This window comes from Petromyzon marinus, chromosome 9, assembly GCF_048934315.1.
Source record: "Petromyzon marinus isolate PM22_M1 ecotype Great Lakes invasive population chromosome 9, UKy_Petmar_22M1.pri1.0, whole genome shotgun sequence".
Taxonomy (NCBI): Eukaryota; Metazoa; Chordata; class Hyperoartia; order Petromyzontiformes; family Petromyzontidae; genus Petromyzon; species Petromyzon marinus.
In genome coordinates this window covers 17,546,478-17,566,660 of record NC_133675.1, presented here as the reverse complement: position 1 = coordinate 17,566,660, position 20,183 = coordinate 17,546,478, and the positions used below count along the sequence as shown (strand labels likewise).

Below are 20,183 nucleotides of genomic sequence, written 5' to 3'. Positions count from 1 at the left end.
TTTTAGAAACATTAAACCGAAAGCAGCCAGAGAGGTACTCCCGGCCGCCTTTGTCTCTCCCCGCAGCCCGAGGAAAGAATTTAACACCCTAGTGAGAATGGTTGTGTTACAAAGGGGGTCACCCCCTCCGCCCCCCACCATCTTCACGCAGATGGGTTGACGAACACACAAAGATAAAAACACACATACACGGACCACCCCCCGCCTTCACTGCGCGAAGAGAATTATTTTTGAATATAACGTCTTCCAGTCTTCCAGTCAGCGCAGTCCAGCAGAACGAGACTGTCAAGACGGATAAAAGGCATGAGCAGTCGCATGGAACGGCTGGCTCCGAGCCTCTCTGAGTAGCGAGGATCGCTGAGTCACGATGTATCAACGAGCACAGTTCAGAGCGAAAGGCAAAGTATCAATCTAAACTTTATTCCTACATCAAGTGCCAGCCATCCAGCAGCGGCAGAGCGGAACATCCAGCGCCAACAAAGAGTCAACCAACCATCGGCCAAGCGTTGTGCCGACTCAGCCATCCAGCGGCGGAAAAAGACCGCCAGCACCGCCAAGCAAGCACGTGCAGCAGCCATCCAGCAGCGGAAAAGAGCCTGTATCTGCCAGCACGAGCAGCCGCCAACAACTTCAGCAAACCAGTGACCAAGCGCGTGTGACTTGAGTCATACAGCAGTGGAGGAAACCTGCTGTCAGAGAGCTGCCAACAACCTCAACAAAGAGAGCGCGTGCGACTCGGCTCACTCAGCAGAAGAAAAACTTGACCTGTCGCCCGCGAGCGCAGCGTCAGATACTACAGCAGCGGAAAGAGCGCGCGCCGGCGCAACTCATCCAGCAGTGGAGGAAACTGCTGTCAGCAAACCAGCACGGGCGCGTTCGCGCACCTTTAAGGAGAAAGAGCGCGGCCAGCAACGCCAAGCAAGAGCGTGCAGCAGCTCATCCAGCAGTGGAGGAAACTGCTGTCAGTGAACCAGCACGGGCGCGTTCGCGCATCTTCAAGGAGAGGGAGCGCGCGCCACCAGCGTGCCATCAGCACCAGCATCAGCACCAGCGCGCGCCACCAGCGTGCCATCAGCGTGCTACAGCACGCCACTTCGCGTCACCAGCGCTGAGAGGGCAGCGGCCCCGCACTCAACACCCATCGGCGCACGACGATGAGCGTCGTGCTGACTCATCCAGCCAGCGGTGAACAGAAACTAGCAGCCGTTCGTATGCCCTCCACCCACACTCTCCCCCCTCCTCACTCCCCCACCGCTACACAACGAACAAACATTTTTTTTGACAAGGAAATCAACCTAGGCGTTTGCTCAACGCAAGAAATCAACAACGCTCCCATTAAACATACAAGACCCATGATAAATGCGTCAACTATTAGCTGATAACGAAAAACATCGCCACCCATTGAGTTACGTTGATGAGGCAATCAGAAGTATTTCAGTCGAACGCTTTAATTGCATAATCGTTTATGAATCAATGAACGAACATCGCCGTGGTAATGTGCTGACGATTTAAAGCATAATAATTTCGCATATCAGAATGTGTTAAGAATTGGATACGAATCAAAGACCGAGTGCCGTGTTGTGTAACAATTCAAGTATACGAATTTGCACATGATAAGTTAAGGTTTTTGATAGAATAGTTTGCATGTATTAATCTCTCTCAACAACCGATCGATTGCGTTACGCGTCGGGAATTAACCACAGGTGCCGTTATCAAAGTGAAACAACGCAATCGTGATGGTATCATGTTAACGCTGTGTTGAAATTCCAAGATCGAGAGTTTTCATATTATTCAAAAATTTAAGTTTAGCTAGAAAATAAAATGTATTAAAGCAGGTTTGTGTGTGATTCTTCCTGAAATTCTGCATAATATTGTTCTGCGTATGAGATCTGAACCTTGAGGGGACCTATCACCGCACATAATCCATAACACACATCATTCATATTGTTCAATCGAGAGTAATCGTATCCTGATCGATAATACGGAATTAAATAGCAGATTCGAATCGACTCTCTCATTCATGCTCACAACACCTACAGAACTGCATACGATCAATTGCATTGTTCCAATTAATAACCAAACCTTGTCACCGAGGCTGGACCACATAATCCATAACGACCTGCATTATCATAACCACACCCACTCGCATACATTAATACGATTATCTCTTATGCAAATTTCAAATTTCATTTAATTTTCATTATTTTCATCAAATTTTCACACACCCACATATACAACAACAGTGCTGCTGTGTATGCAAGTAAATCTCTCAAGGAATTAAAAACACGTTATTCCAAAAAGAATGTTCATGAGAGGGACGTTACAACATTATATTATTGCACAATCATGCATCCCTGTGTCCAGTCTCACTGATCAATGTTTAGTTTTATATTAGTGTTTAGTCTCATATCATCCATGATCAAATGGTGAAGAAAGCACGTCGAGAGCAAGACTAGACACAGCAATGAGCGTTTATGACTCAAGGGTATGTTAAGTCCGTCCCTTAACCTCCGATTTACATGGTTGGCTATGTACAGTGCTAAATAAGTTCAACATAAATACATACGTAGATTCATGCGTGATTCTTCCATTAGGGAACACTTCGCATAACGTGGAACGTGCTCGTTACAACGCAGAATGCGCACCGTTATAATGAAGAAGACCCACCGTTATAACGCGTAACGCACACTTTTATAACACGGTTTCTGGTAAATGACGAACTACTTTATTCAGTTACTCAGCTGAGCGATATGCTACAGTACGTGGAATGAAACAGTAACGCGACGGCATAGGCTCAGATATTTGTCCCGCCATCCCACTGTGTGTGCTTACAGTATATCTCGTCAAACTTTATCATTACACTAGCGGTTAGTACCCGGCGTTGCCCGGGCGAAAAAGGCGGACATACACATGGACTTACAAACAGACATGGAGCCATACACGTAGAAACCCACTGACTTACACGCACGCAAACACATATGGACTCACACACACAGACATCGACTTGAGAGACACATGTAGTTACACACACAAATCGACTCAAACACACTGAGTTACACACACATATTGACTCACACATACATACATAGACTGAACAACAACAACCGCCATTCGCCACTAAGTGGCAGTGACGTCACCACAACGCTTGTGGCAGGCTATGTGCACCTTGAGGCCACGTGAAGTGTCGAACACCTGCTGGCAGGAGGTCACGGGCAGACCCAGATGGCACAGGTCGACTGAGATGACTGGCAGATGCACCACCTGTGCCCTGTACCCTGCTAACTTGCTGTGCTTTAGCCACACGGTGCATCGCTCGTTCTTGTGAGCGTCGCTCCTCCGCCCTCCGTTGTTGTTGGAGGCCGACTGCCTCCAACTGGCCTGTAGCGTCCTTCTCGAGGCTCCTCCACAGATACCGACCTTGACACCGCTGGTACCAGTCATCGACAAGTCCACTCAGCTGCACATCGTCCTGTAGCACATCACTCCATCTCTTCTCTAGCCTGTGCCGTGCCCGTTTAGAGACCTCGATCTGGCGGAACAAAAGGTGTTTAGGCATGCGGTGGCTGGGCATGCAGGCTACATGGCCCAGCCAACGCAGCCTTGCCTGGCCATGCAGGCTACATGGCCCAGCCAACGCAGCCTTGCCTGGCGTAGGAGGTCACCAATGGGACTCTGTCCAGAACGTTCAAGTATTTGTGAGCTCATCACACAATCCAGCCTGGTTAAACCCAGGATGGATCATAGGCATGCCAGCCTAAATGTTTGTAACCGGCGAAAATGTTGCATTAGGGCGGTCCAAGTTTCGCAAGTGTAGAGAAGGGAGGGAATGACCGTGGGCGAGACGACGTGGAGCTTCGTGTGGAGCGAGAGACCAGGTAGCTTCCACACAGTGTTACACAGCCGATGAAAAGATAATGCCGCTCGACTGATTCGGAGTGAGACCTCTGCTGTTAAACCGGAGCCGGTCATGACTACACTGGGCAGGTATGGGAAACTCTGCACTCTCCACAACTGGCCCATCACCAATTGTGAGTTATGGGGGTGGATTGTCCGATCGTACAAAATACCCAGGCAGGTGCTTAGTTTTGGTGGGGCTGATGGTAAGGCCCCACCTCTTAGTGGCAAGCTCCAGGTTGAGCAGCAGCGCGTCCAACTCCTCTTCTGAGTGAGCATTAATTACCAGATCATCGGCATACATAACGTGGTTGACCAATAGGGAGCCATCGATTGACCGCACCCAGGCATCGATGAGCCTCCCATTGTATCTGTACCAGATGTGAATTCTTCCGGTAGAGGCATTGAAGGCTTAACGAAGTACGTGGTCCAAATAGATGTAAAATAATGTGGGAGACAGTGGACATCCCTGTCGCACCCCAAGATGTACAGGGAGTGGCTCTGATTCACGGTCACGTAGTTTGATATGTGGGGCCGCTCACCATCATGAAGGTCCTTAAGGATCATGAGCAGAGGGTCAGGGACTCGAAAAGTACGAAGAGCAACCCAGAGCCCAGGCCTAATGATGGTATAATAGGCCCTGAGCAAGTGAATAAAGCACACATATGGACTAACACCTACACATGGACCTACAGGCACGCAACGAAATGGACTAACACTGACTAACATGGAGCCACGCACACACAGCGACAAACACACATGCACATGGACTGACACACACACATATCAAGTCACACACACACACTGACTTACACACACACATCGACTGACACACACACATACATATACTTACAGACACACTGACCTACACACACACATATGGACTTACAGACACACACACACAGGGACTTAAACACACACATGGACCCACGCACACACATCGACTGACAGCCACACATCGACTCACACATACATAGACTCACACACACAGACATGAACTTACACACACACATACATATCGACGCACACACACACATAGACACATTGCCATACACACATCGACTGACACACATAGACTCCCACACAAACATACATGGACTGACACACGCACATAGAGGCACACAAACATGGACTGAGACACACACATGGACGTACGCACACACATGGACGTACGCATACACACACACACATGTACGTACAGACACACACACATGGACTCACACGCACACATGGACCAAAAAACACACACATAGAAAGAAATGTACTTACACTGACTGACATGGAGCGACGCACACACACACACACATTGAGTCACACACACACATGGCCGCAGACATGCACATCGACCCACACACACACATGGACTTAGACGCAGGCATTATTACTGTTAAAGAAGTAACTTAATTAAAAAAGAGTAGTTTTCTACACACACACACCACGCACACACATTGACTTACGCACACACATACATGGACTTACGCACACACACCACGACGGTATGCACTATGACTACAGCAGTGCATACCGACTGTGGTGGTTTGTGGTATCACTACAGCAGTGCCTAGTGACTGTGGTGGAACCTGCTATTACAAAAGCAGTGCATACTAACTGTGGTGGTAGCTGCTATGATAACAGCAGTGCATAGTGTGGTGGTACATGGTTTAACAAAAGCAGTGCATACTGAATGTGCTGGTACCTGGTATGATTACAACAGTGCATACAGTGGTGGTACCTGCTTTCCCTGCAGCAGTGCATACATACTGTTGTGGTAGCTGGTATGATTACAACAGTGCATACAGTGGTGGTACCTGCTTTCCCTGCAGCAGTGCATGTATACTGTGGTGTAAGCTATGATTACAGCAGGGCAAGCGACAGTGGTGGTACCTGCTGAGTAGAGTAGTACATGCTGACTCTATAGCAGTATATATCGACTGTACAGTAGTACATGCTTACTGTATAGCAGTATTTATGGACTGTACAGTAGTACATGCTGACTTCATAGCAGTATTTATGGACTGTACAGTAGTACATGCTGACTCCATAGCAGTATTTATGGACTGTACAGCAGTACATGCTGACTCGACAGCAGTATTTATAGACTCTACAGGAGTACATGCTGACTGTTTATCAGTATATTTAGTGACTCTATAGCACAAAGTACTCACGTGACAGAGTTCCGTGGTGTGGCCGTGAGCTCGACTGAACGCGCATCACTTGGCAGGGTCCGCCGCCCCCCCCCCCCACGCAACTGGCGTCAGTTGATACGGTCGAGCTCGTGGAGTAAGTAAATAATTAAAATAAGAATGGCACTAAATCGCTAATTTAACTAATTTAAAGTTGACGGCTGGGAAAACGGAATAATCTATACCAAGCAGGGGGCACGGGGCGTGCCACCCGGCAATTTTTTTCGGACTTGAACCCCACCGTTTGAGAGCCAAATCCCCCGCAAGCGCGCGTGCGGAGACTTTTATATATAAGAGATTATTATTTACGGGGAAATTGTTTTCGCTTAACGCGCTTTTCAGGAACTCATCTACTCTGTTATAGGAGGCTTTATCGCCCAGTCCTGTAGAGAACAATTCAAAAATACCAATAACAGAATCACGCAGAAACATTATGACGCAAGTTCCACAAATGGATAAGAAATTTATAGCAAACCCTTAGCTATCGTGGTTTTATGCCAAATGTATTAAGGTACAGTTCGCGTCTCTGAGTTTGCGGATCAATAATTTGCGATTGCAGCTATTTTCGAGACCATACCCCCATGATGGGCAAGGGTTTGCTGTATAAACGTGTTGAGAACTCACTAGAGCTTTTCCAGTCTCATGGGATGTGTCTGCATCTCCTGAGCAAGATCCTCCATTGCTTTATCCCCCAGGTCATTTCCGGAAAGCCTACAGACACAAGCAGCTTGTTATAGTTATTATTGTCTATTTAAATGACAGTTTCTGAGCACAGGGCCCAAACACCCAGAAGTGTCCAGCAACAGCAGCAGTGGAGGTATTATGCAAATGATTGAATAAGTTTCTTGAACTGAACAAGTTTGAAGAGTAATAATGGCATAAGTATCTATGAATAGGCTTTATCCCTTCCGGAAATACACAGGAGGTGTTCAGATGTTCAAACACCAAATAGACACCTATTACAAGGCATCAAGTCTGCATTAAACACACATCATGTGGTTAAACATGCAAATATGCTTTTATAATAATGTATGCAATGTCCCTGAAACCGATTGGCCTACACGAGAGACCGCCTCCTTAACTTCACAATGAGGTAGCGCTGTGAGAGGAGTGATGAGGTGTCTATATCATGTCTCAGCACAATGTAATGTCTGTTTGGGAACATCAGTGGCCATGACGACAAGAAGCTTAAAGAGTGGGAGACACTTACCAAGATGTCGATTTAAAATGCCACTGTTCTAACGAAAGTAACCTGAAAGATTATTGTAAAAAAAAATGTGACAGCAGAAAGATGTAAACATCCACTTTAGCTGTCTCAAGTCGCACACAAAGGGTTATGGAGATCGTTGTGTCTGCATGCTTACATGAGCGTTTTAAGGTTTGGGTTTAAGGTGATGATGTTCCGGAGAGCCGGGATCGACTTGGAGGTGAGACAGCACGAGTCCATGCTGGAGACAAAGGGCAGACAAGGTATTGCAGATTTATACGGAAAGTAACTCCGATAAGTCCTCAATTAACATGTGGCATTCAAACAACGCGTTTTCGCTCTAACGTGGTTCCTTCACAAGGGAACACTTTTCGCACGTGGAACGCGACAGTGATATCGCGGAATGCGTACACCATTATAATGTAGAACGTGCCCACTATAACGAAGAACGTGCACCATTATAACGTGGAATACACCCGTTATGAGGAATGTGCACCGTTATAACGCGGTTTCTGAGTGGTCGATGACGAACTTCTTTCTTGAGTGGCTCAGCGGTACGATACAGTACGCGTAATGATACAGTAATGTGGCGGTGTACCCTCAGTTATTTGTCCCGCCACAGTACTGTGTGTGGGTACGGCATATCACGCCAAACTTTATCGAAAAGTACCGTTTAATACAGCACTTTTCTGGATTGTATCTACCAGATTAAACGAAGACTTATTGTACAAGTTTCAACATCCAACACATAACGTGCTGTTTCATTAATTAAACGTTGATTATACGCACACACGCTAAAGTCTTGAGCCTTGCATGAGTCCCCCCTCTCGTATATGTAGCTTATTCACGGTAATTGTGAATGACACTGAATTTGTTCATAATATAGGTTTTTTGGGTTCGATCGCGTTCATGTAAATGTGTCGTTAAACCCGCCACCACCCGACACAGCCAATTAGTAAGGTTTGTCATGTAAAAAGAACATGCAAATTCGTTCCTGATGCAATGACAGGGTGCCACCTGTCGGCAAGGAGGGGTAATCATGGGTATGGACACATTATATAATAACCAACTAGAAGGGGAGTGTATCTGGCTTATAGGTAAAAGGCGGGGTCTGTCGGGAAGCTCCGGGAACCTGCTCGAAGGTTCTAGAAGGGGGCGTGGCCGGAGGTGGGGCGTGACCGGAGGCGGGGCCTGGCCACGCCGGCAAGTATATAGGGGGGATGTAACCGAATGTTCGGGCTGTCGCGGGGTCCCGGGTCCTGGCTGCGTCGCTGCTCGCTGTCATCTTTCTTCGTCGTCTGGCAGCATGGCCGATCCTCTGCACGGCTCCCATCATCGTCATCGCTACATTAGTCAGCCAGCTATGTAGTTAGATGCTGACGATGGGGCTGTGTAGAAAGGCCGGCTGTGTGTAGCTATGTAGATGTGTTTATATATATGTCGCCCAGTGTTCGTGCCCAAGTGTGAGAAATAAATAAGAAGCCCTCTATACGTTGTGTCTCGGGAAGTCGCTCATTACAATCTGAGTACGGCGTTTCGCCAGTAATTACAACTAGCATAATCAGGTGATAGCCAGATTTGTGGAAACATCCTTCTGTTTCGTTCCTTAAATAGAGGGATAGGTGTGATGACAACACTTGTGAGCCCTTCACGTTTGAAGGGGGGGGTTAATGAATGCATATAAATTACAATGGGTATCCATTGCCGGTTTGGTTATTCATATGGTAATCAACGTACATTATGCATGCACATTGTTATCGCATTGTTATCAGCATATGACAGGTAGCACACACAGCACTCACATTAACGCCTCCAGATGTCCACTGCTCCCTTCCATATACTTGGCCATGAGCTCTACTCCATTATCTCCAAATGATTCACTTCCAAACCTGAACATCAATAATAGTGCAATGCTTTACCATCGACCACCACTACACCACCATTGCACATGACATCCCTACAACCAGGGTATCGTCCATCACACCAGCAAAATCTGCACACTGCTAGAGCCCACATTAACAATAACAGAGATGACTGGTGCACACACATGCTTATATTATTAACCAAGTAACTAGCGCAGCAACGCATGCACATTAAACATGCATTGTGGCACTATTTGACACTTGATCGTGCTTGACTGAATAAAATTGTCAGCGAGACATCCCTGTGCATCAACAAGACAATGACCCCCAGTGTATGTAATATAACAACAAGCCACTGAGGTTTTTTCAAAGAATACTTCCTTTGAACAGTTATTATTTAATTTTGATGCATAAGATCTGGTATAAGTGCTCATTGTACAACAGTACAGGCTATAACATGTCACAGGATTTTTATGCACAGACTTATGTGAACAGTGAACTTTGTTAACTTCACTTACAGACGAGTACGACAAGTCTTTGTTCACAAGAGTTTTTTCTGTAACGTAGTTCTTCCATGACGGACGCACAACGCCGAACACGTACCGTTATAACGTGTAATGTGTGCGTTAGAACGTGCAATGTCCACCGTTATAACGCGGTTTCTGAGCAGTCGACGACGAACTACTTTCTTGAGCTGTGCGGCTGAGGCGTGATAGAGTACGCGGAACGATACAGTAACGTGACGACGTATCCTCAGTTATTTGCCTACTACCGCGTTAAAAGAGGACGGATTGTATAAGGGACTATTATTGTATTGGGGACTTTACAGTAAGTCCTTGTTTAACGTGGTAGATGTGTTCGTGAAAAGTTCTACGTTAAGTGAAAAGCGTGTGAAGCGAAAACTCTTTCCCCATAAATATAACGTTAACGTTTGGCGAGATACAATTCACACACACACAGCAAAATGGCGAGACAAATCATTGAGGGTACGTCGCCGTGTTACTGTATCATTCTGTGTACTGTATCAAAAAGTGTTCCCACACCTCCGATTAGTACAGTTTACTACGTATGGTGCGAACAAAGTTCAACATACGTATCGCACAGCTGCGCAGCTCAAGCAAGTAGTTTGCCGTCGACCGCTCAGAAACCGCATTATAATGGGCAGGTTCCAAGTTATAATGGACTCAGTAGACGTTATAACGGCACACATTACACGTTATAACGGGCACGCGTTTCACGTTGTGCGAGAAGTGTTCCCTAATGGAAGAACCGGGTTATAGCAAAAACGTGTTGTGTGAACACTACACGTTAACCGAGCACTTAACATACCTTATGCCTACCACACCAAACATTACATCCATGACATTTCTGAATGAAACCGCTAACAACTTTCCTCAATGCTGAAACTCACCACAGCTCGTGACATCTCTGTATCGTGGGCTGCAGCCTCACCAATTCTTTGTCGCTGATGCCACAATCCCAGAGGTTTAGTTTCTCAAGAGGCCTGTTCCGACTCTGCAGGACGTAAGAGAGGGCTGTGCAGTCGAACGGGTTGAGTGGAGTACGAGACAGATCCAGCGACTGTCTTGTCTGCATGATCTCGCGAATGGCGTCGGGGTCTTGCAGCTCGTACAGGCAGTGCAGTAGGCTAATGAGCCTGCGCTTGTTGGGGTCGCTGGCCTTCACCCTGCGTTTGAGCCACTGGATGATCTCACGCTGGGAGTCCGCGGATGGGTGGTCGAGGATTTCGGCGAGCGTTTTCCAATGAATGCCTGACGCTAATCCGGTGAAAAACTTCTGAAAGATGTCAAACCGTCCATCAGAACACCTCTCGATTTCCTCAATGACAGCAGGAACGGGCAGCTTGGGCTGTGGCAGATAAACAGCCAGAGACGCGAAGTACTCTTGGATTGTCAGGTGGGAGAACGAATAGCTCTTGGAGACGTTAACGCCTTCGCATTTGAAAACCTCACTAAGAAAAGTTTCCTGCACGCGATCGGAATCGATGCTGAATTCTTGCAGGTGCATTCCGCTGAACAGCTGATTGTTTTCCTGAACGCCTTTGAAAGCCATGTTAGCCAGCCCTCTTATCGTCTCCTTGGCGTTGATGGCGCTCCTACCACCGCAGCCATTGTTGTGGTGTCGAACGAGAACAAACGTGTACTTTGTAAAGAGGTCGGTCATGGAGGTCAGCATGAATATGTCAGATTTGCGATCTTTCAGGTATGACTTGAGAGTGATGGCTGCTATCTGGCAAAAAGCCGGGTTGCAGCACAGAATGCTGAGGATCTCATACTGCTGCAATATGCCATGCGCCTGTCTTCCCAGCGCTTCATCTCTGAGGAATTTACAAAAGAACTTCTCGCGCTCTTCAGGCGAAAAGCCCATGATCTCCGAACTTCGTTTGATCTTCATGGAAGCGAGCTGCTGCAGGGCGATGGGTCTGGTTGTCACCAGAAACGAGGCGCCCGTCAGAAGCCTTCCCTCCAGTAGGCCGGCAAGAATCGCCTCCACGCTTCTCCTACTGTTAGGGTCACTGCAGGGTCTCTGAAAGTCAAGAGGCTTCGCAAACTCATCCAAGCCATCCATCACGAACAATGTCTCCTTCGCGTTGGAAAATATCGTGTCCGCTTCATCCCCCAAATTTGTATGCAAATCGAAAAACACTTCTCGGAGTGTGGTCTCTTCAGCATAGTGGTTTAGATCTCTAAATCGAATGTATATCACATATCGGAAGCTACAGGAGAATACTGGCTCTCCAGAAAGCAAGCGGTGCACTATAAAGTTGCTCATTGTAGTTTTGCCACTGCCTGCAGTGCCCACGAGCAACACTATCAATGGTCGCTCTTCCTCAATGGGGTCAAACAGCTGATTGTGTTTGAACCCATCTCTCTTCATTCGCTGTACAATGTTCTCGTGTGCGTTGAGTCTGACTTCACTCTCGTGTTGTTTGTTTTCATCCACGTAATCATAAGTCACCAAGATGGGCTCCACACACCGCTCTTTGATGCAACTGTGCTCTGTGGGCCTGGCATCATAGCTTCTCATGATCGAAGTCCTTTCCTTCAAGTATTCTTTGTAGGTTTTCAAAATGCAACCTAATCCACAACGAGATGTAGATTTCAATAAACAAGTTAACGTACGAAAGAATATATAAAATTATTCCTCGTTTAACGTGGTAGATGTGTTCCTAAAAAGTTCTGCGTTGCGTGCAAAAATGCAAAAACATTTCCCATAATGTAACGATAAAGTTTGGCAAGATACTCTGAACACACACACACCCCGTAATGCGTGCTACCGTTCAGACCCCCAGGGCACTCACTCTCTACGGACAGGAAACCCATCTTGGCCAGCATGGACTCGTTCCGCGTGAACCACACGTCCAGGCCGCTGACCGTGCAGCACAGCGGAGTGAGCACGTGTGCCACGAAGCTCCGGCAATCCGACTCCTCCTTGGCAGTAACTCTGTCGATCAGTTGCCGCATCTGCTCACGGGGGTCTCTCACACTGTTCAGGGTGCGATACTCTGGGGGCTGAACTATGCCCCGCTCATCTGAGAGTGTGAGCACGGACAATGGGTTTCTGGACAGGCAGCTTTCCAGCTCCACGCGGTGTTGACGAAGGAACCTGCAGACCGGCATGTCCACTGCCATTTGTGCCATGTTACGCTTCAAGGTTAGCTGTTGATATGAAAAAAGTATCCAAATTATTTCTATAGCACACACATACAACACCAGGCGGAATACATTATCAATGTTAAACTCGAACGGGGAAGTGACAAAGACCCCCCCTATAGTCTTAGCAGGATTTTGGGGCAAGTGTTTTAAGTAGCACCTATGAAGGCCGGGACGCTACACGAAGGGATGAGTGTCCAGCACCATGCCCGGCCGTCTTTGTCTCCCTCGTGGCAATGTGTACACATCGCACCAAGTACTCATTTGAGGCTGAGTTGACATAGGGGTGGCCCAGGACCAGTTCAGATAATCGTCACTGGTGTTGGTGGCCGTGAGCGATAATCGAACTCGGATAGCTGGTTTCGTAGCAAAGCGCGTTACCTCGCTATACTAAACACACAGATACATCCATATATTTATAAGTCGCCCTGTAATTCAATACTGTATCTGCTTGGCCAGCAATGCAGCACAGTATTGCTAATCATAGCATTGCTGAGAGTAATTTTACTCCCGTTGCAACCAACCAAAAACGTAATATTTAGAATAACAAAACCAGTAAAACATACCTCGTAAATTTGAGTGAAAGCTTTTGTAATATACACAATAAACAGAAAGCATGGGAGCTGCAACTGAAACTGCAACAGCAGCGCAATGATAGCAGCAGCACTTATTGAGCAGCTGTGCAGTGTTACCTGAATATCCGCTACCGTACTGCGATGTTCCACTGACTTGCATACGGGAGGATATCGACGAGAGAGAACTCATAAGACACACACGAGGCAGTGGCCTACTCCGCATATCAGTCATCAAAGACCCACCATGCTATTACACGATAATATGGTAAGTCCGTATTATCGTGTTCACACAACGCGTTTTCGCTATAACGCGGCTCTTCCATTTGGGAACACTTTTCGCACAACGCAGCACGCGTACATTATAATGCGCAGCGCTCCCGTTATAACGCCCTTTCTGAGCGGTCGACGGCAAACTACTTCCTTGAGCGGTACAGTGATAGAGTATGCGGAATGATGCAGTCACGCGGCAGACCCTCAGTTATTTGTCCCGCCATCTCACTGTGAGCGTACATCGTACCTCGTCGAACTGTATCGTTATATTTAGGTGTAATTGTTTTCGCGTAATGCGGCACTGTTCGGAAACGCCTTGATGACTACTACCACAATAAACGAAGACTTGAGCTGTGCAGCCTCCAAGGTGGGAGCAAGACTTAGAAATTCAAAACTGGCCCAAAGTTTATTTCTAGCTTCAGCAATCCACGAGGACAACATCTTATATTAACGTCGTACCAACGTGGCTGGACTGCAATTTAGCTTCCCTGGAATTGCTGGTAACAGACAAGTGAGACAATCCTAGCGGCAATGGAGGTAACAGGTCACGCGCACTCTTGCGGATGAACGAGGGGTTCATGCCCAAGCAAATGAGACTGGGAAACGTTGCTCCAGAATTCCGAGAGACCGATTCACGAACCCATTGTTATACGTGATTTCTTTCGTGTCAGCGCCGAAGGCACTGACGTTGCCTAATACAGGCAGACCTTGCTTAGCGTGACCTCGTAGAGCGCTCTTCATCCTGGAGAACATTTTTACAAAAAAAATATTAAAACTTTATCGACAAAGTTCTGACGAATGAGAACACGCAGCAGCACAGGCCAAGGAAACGTACCCGCCCCCATTATTATCTCAGCCAATGAGAGCGATGGATGCTCTCAGCCAACCAGACCCCACCCCCCGCGATCCGATTATCACGAATCGTGGTCACGACGACATTTTTTTTGTTAAATCAAAAAATTCACCTTAAAGAAGCCTCACCACAGAGATGTATTTTTATTAAATTTTTACCATCTGTATTATTAGCGCTATTACCAATATTGCTCATACAAAAGACAATACTTATAGTAATAGGTTTTACCCTTTTAACTGGCACAAAAACTGACACCTTTATTCAAGGCATCATGTTTGCAATAACCACAACACAAGCACTCTTTTTGTTTGCATTTTGACTGCTTGTGTTGTGGTTATTGCAAACATGATGCCTTGAATAAAGGTGTCAGTTTTTGTGCAAGTTAAAAGGGTAAAACCTATTACTATATCTTGTTACTGGCAAAGGAGGTCTCATAATGTAAAAGACAATACTGTTTGGATCGCATCCCCATGTAGTATACAATGGTAGAGTATAATGAATTACCGCTCATTTCTCCAGGAACGCATCTGCCGCATGAAACGAGGACGTAATTTATGAAAGTACATTATAAATATAGAAATAGGCAAGCAGACAAAGCAGTAAGGATAAAATGAGATATGTATGTACGGCATCATTACAATTAGTCATGTAACCTCTATTCAAGAGTCAAAACACGACAGCCAAAGCTCTTGTCCGGCATCTATGAGGAATGGAGGGTGCCAGTTAATCAAATATGCCAGTTATCTGAGAGTTATACTTATGATTCAACAAATTGTCAAAGACCATACAACTTTTCTAGAAACTAAGCCTACATTTTAAAAATTATACAAGGAATCATATGCATTTTGATTTAAAGCTTTCGTGACTGCAGGGATTCATATTCTTGGTTCTTTCGGTAAAGTCACGTAGAAGGGAAACAATAAAATAATAAAAATATAAAACAATATTTTTTATTATTTTATTGTTTCCCTTCTACAATATTTTTATTATTTTATTGTTTCCCTTCTACATGACTTTACCGAAAGAACCAATAATATGAATCCCTGCAGTCACGAAAGCTTTAAATCAAAATGTATATGATTCAACAAATTGTCAAAGACCATACAACTTTTCTAGAAACTAAGCCTACATTTTAAAAATTATACAAGGAATCATATACATTTTGATTTAAAGCTTTCGTGACTGCAGGGATTCATAATAAAAATATTGTTTTATATTTTTATTATTTTATTGTTTCCCTTCTACGTGACTTTACCGAAAGAACCAAGAATATGAATCATATACAATTTTATAGAGGTACTCACCAGTCAGCTGTAGAGCATTCTAAGTTGATTGTCGAGAACTGGTGGGGCCGTTGAGAGTAAAGTATAGAGAGCAGTTACCGTACTCCGTGTACAGACTGGCGCTAGCGAGGTCTCCACTTGGCAGTGTCCTGAAGCTCCCGTAAACAACAGATAGAAAAGCGCACGGCAAGATGCCAGATGGCTGTCGGAATTTGTCTGTATACGTGAAAGAAGATTTGTATTCCTATCTATGACAGATGCCAGTTAATAGAGCATGCTGGATGGTAACATGCCAGATAACAGACCGTTTGCTGTACCAGGTAAAATACATCATTGGAATTGCAATGAGTCGTGGTAAATTTACTTCCGAGAAATACAGTACCGCGCGGTACGGATCGTATTCACAGATGCATGGAGCGCACGGGTGCAGTGCATGAAGTCACTCACGTTGGGATTCCGGCTTCATCTCACGTTCTGCCGTCCGACTCTCAGCCCGAAATCCCAGATTCCAGTGTCTAGACAGATGATTGAAGCGACAGTCATTCCGTTATTTGACTACTATGATGTAGCAGCATATAGGGTTCCTCCTTTGGTTCATTCAAACAAACTTTACTCGGTTTACCGTGCTACATTAGGATCCACAGTGGATGCTCCATACATGTATGCACGGTATGTAGAACTTCTTTCGCACCGTACATAGACAACCGTGCTAATCGGACCCCTCTGTGCCATGTCCTTGGACATGAGAAGCAATTTTCACCGCAGGGCAATTTTAATCAACAAGGTTATTGTCGGTATATCTGCTCTCTATTTGTCTGACCTGTTATTACTGTTGGACAATCATACAAATCTGCGATGCGCGTCTGTCTGTTAATAGTTCCCAGAATTTTCACAAAAAGTACACTTAAAAGCATTTAACGTAGCTGCCCCAAAGTTTTGGAATGACCTCGTTTCGTCTCGTCATCTGTCCTCATTTCAACGATCATTAAAAGTGTAAATGTAATTTTTAAACAGAATTTATATTACGTTTTTAAAAATCTGTAATTGTGGAATACTTTGATGTCTGCTGGCCGTTTCGCGCTTGAAAAAGATCTTCTTAGCTCAATGGGCTTTACTCAATGGGAAATACACTCCTGATATTGATCTGAACGCCGATCTGTCACCGTTCAAGAATTCCAAGCTTTTGCGCTGCAAATCCGGTGCCATGATTCTGAATCACGATCATTGTGTCCCGAGTCCTTAGTCCTGGGCTTTAAAGCCTTGAGCTGTGAGGGTCTCTGTGAAGCTGCGTGGTGCTGCAACGCAATATATCGCTCTGCACATGGCAAACCCACCTTTGACCAAATACAAACATTACAGGATGACTGGAAGGGTGTGCAAAGTCGTCACGGTTACAACCCCTGGGTAAACTTGACAGAACACGCAAGTATGTCCAAATATCTATGGATGGATAAGGCGATTTGCCTATGCTTAGAAAAGAAAGTAAATACAATCATATTTGTATTTCCACAGATATAACCACAAGACCAGCAACACGTATACCCTTTGAGTATATTTTGCACAAGCAGGGATTATACACAATGTCTAAGGGTTCTTTTTGGAACGTAAATCATTCTGGTTACTCGAAATTTTTTGGGATAATGTTTCTTTGAGATGAAATATAATCTTAATTAAATATGCGATTACAGTACTGTGCTTTCTTAGTATGAATCTTCGACATAAGACCTTAACTTATAAGCTTGTCAGAGGCCATCAGTGATGAGATCAATTCACATGCAGGTGGTGCTGGTTGTACTAGTGCATCTCAGGATCGTAATAGGTGGCAGTTTATTTTAATTTATTTATCCTGGAAGAATCCGATGATCTATGAAGCTCTTTTTCACAGATGTCCAGTGGCAGTGGGCAGTGACGTGGGGGTGGCAATTATCTAGCAGTGGATTGATCACGGCTCCTGCTGATAATGTTTATGATACGAGCCCATTGATACATTTAATAAACGTCTCGTTTTCAAGGGAGACCCGTTTCAAAACATAAGCAGAATTGTGAAAGCACAGGAGGTACAATCAAATTGAACCACATGAGAGCAGATTGGACTTTTCTTTTTTTAAATACTTGATCATGCAAAAGCAACATAAAACTATGCATTTTAAAAATACAGCTTCAAGCAGTTTACATTGCCTGCTATTACAGATGAATTACAAATGCGGGCATCGAAAAAGGAAAGTAGCCAATGAGCATGATTGGAATTACATAAAGTCCTGAATGCCTGGTGTTCACACAACATGTTTTCTCTGTAACGCGGTTCATCTACAAGGGAATAATTTTCTCACAATGCGGAATGCGCCCATTATAACGCGGTTTATGAGCGATCGACTACTTTCTTAAGCTGCCCGGCTGAGCAACACGATACGGTACGTGTAATGATAAAGTACGCATAGCCTGTTATTGATCCCGCTATCTCAATGTGTGTGCGTACAGAGAATCTCGCCAAACTTTATCGTTAGATAATTTATGGGAAAATCGTTTTTGCTTCACGCGTTTTTCGCTTCAATGCAGCACTTTTTTACAGACGCATTTACTACCGCGTTAAACAAGAGGACTTACTGTTTTTTTGAGTCACGCTGGTGTAAACTTATTTGCACAGCTAATTTCGGTCAATTTAAAAGCGAACACTATAAACGCAGACTTCCTGCGGATATCTTCATATGCGTGCAGAGCGAGCCAAGTGATTCAGTGTGTTGTACAGACATTGTTGTCGTCACTCGCCCGTGTCGGTAACCACAGCGCCCGACACCTGCAGCGGCGACTCTGCCGCTTTGACAGCACTCCACGGCACTCGGTCGGCGTGCGCGCAGTGCAGAGTAAGTCCTCATTTAACGCGGGAGATGCGTTCCTAAAACGTGTCGTGTCATGCGAAAAACGATTTCCCCATAAATGATGGGACGATCAGGTTTGGTGAGAGACGATGAACCTCGCACACGCAGCGAGATTGCGGGACAAACAACTGTGGGTACGTCGCCTTCCCGTTACTGTATCATTCCGCGTACAGTATCACTGTACCGCTCAGGCAAGTAGTTTGTCGTTGACCGCTCACGAGCCACGTTACAATGGGCACAGGTACAGTATGTTGTAGTACGTTGAACTTCACCAACCGTGCTAAAAGGTGCGCGTTGTGCGAAAAGTGTTTCTTCATGGAAGATCCACGTTATCGTAAAAACCCGTTGTGTGAACACCACCCGTTAAATGAGTACTTACCGTACTTTATACGGGAACGGGCTGGAGAGGGGATGGACTGATGCGGTAGAGAAAGACGTGGAGCTGAGTGGACTTGCCGATTAATGGTACCAGCGGTGTCAAGATCAGCCTCTGGAGGAGGCTCGTGAAGGACGCGACGGGGCTGTTGGAGGCAGTCGCCCTCCAACAACAACGGAGGGCGGAGGAGCGACGATCACAACGAGCGGAGCGCCGGCCGGCTAAAACACAGCAGCAAGTTGGGACATATGGTGCATCTGCCAGTGAGTCAACTCTTGGCACCTGGGTCTGTCCTTTGACCTCCTGTCAGCGAGCCTTCGACACTTCACGTGGCCTCAGAGTGCACATAGCCTGGCACAAGTGTCGTGGTGACGTCACGGTCACTTAGTGGCGAATGGCAGCTGTTGTAATGACCTATTTTAGCGCTGATTCGAGTAACGCTAAGCGGGGTCTACCGTATAGAGCAGCACTGCGCTGGGAAGCGGTGGTGGAGCGATCAGTGCGCCACGCTCCAAATACGTAGACCCGGGTTCGATTCCTGCTCACGGCCAACACCAGTGACGATTATCTGAACCGGTCCTCCCCTAGGTCGATTCAGCCTCAAATGAGTACCTGGTGCGGTGTGTAAACATCGCCACTGGGGAGACAAACGCGGCCGGGCGTGGTGCTGGCCACCCACCACCTCGTGTGTTGTGTCGGGCTTCATAGGTGCTGCTCGCAAACAGCACTTGCCCCAACAGTGTTACAGACTATACAGGTGATCTTTGTGCATGGAAGGGCACAAGTTGGCAAAATCTTAATGCTCCTGCTGGGGCATGACATCAATGAGCTTTAAATCTATAATTCAATGAGCTCCTGAATATGAAGACTCGACGAACGTGTGGAGTTGTTCTTAGGGACCGTCCATAAATGACTTCACGCGATTTTGGACGATTTTTGACCCCCCCCCCCCCCATCGTCACACGGCGTCACAAAAAGTCAGACCCCCCCTTCAAATATGACGTCACAAAGCTCTGCCCCCCCCAAACCATATTTCCATTTTGAAATAAAACATGCTTCAAATCGCTTTGAACTATTGTCATTGTAGTGCGTTTTTTATGTGGCGCTGCACTCTGATGTTATAGGAGAAA

General features: G+C 46.0%; 1 protein-coding gene across 7 annotated transcripts in view; it reads right to left on the bottom strand.

The window, feature by feature from the left end:
* LOC116940403 (NACHT, LRR and PYD domains-containing protein 3-like) overlaps positions 1 to 19,961 on the bottom strand; it is a 29,526-nt gene extending 9,565 nt beyond the window's left edge. For 3 of the 7 annotated variants that reach the window (XR_012941365.1, XM_076065985.1, XM_076065986.1), the window contains exons 1-8: positions 19,057 to 19,961; positions 16,249 to 16,316; positions 15,823 to 15,950; positions 12,469 to 12,826; positions 10,558 to 12,244; positions 9,087 to 9,173; positions 7,442 to 7,525; positions 6,702 to 6,788 (exon numbers count right to left, since the gene is read on the bottom strand). Coding sequence is in view for 4 of the 7 variants with exons in the window: in XM_076065985.1 (XP_075922100.1) it covers positions 6,702 to 6,788; positions 7,442 to 7,525; positions 9,087 to 9,173; positions 10,558 to 12,244; positions 12,469 to 12,808 (2,285 nt within the window). In the remaining 3 variants the exon portion in view is untranslated. Of the gene's footprint in view, positions 1 to 1,248; positions 3,530 to 5,272; positions 6,461 to 6,701; positions 6,789 to 7,441; positions 7,526 to 9,086; positions 9,174 to 10,557; positions 12,245 to 12,468; positions 14,793 to 15,822; positions 15,951 to 16,248; positions 16,317 to 18,405; positions 18,812 to 19,056 lie in introns of those variants that run through there. The other 4 variants (XM_076065987.1, XM_032950192.2, XR_012941366.1 and 1 more) reach the window with 4 other exon arrangements.
* Positions 19,962 to 20,183: the final 222 nt, after the last annotated feature.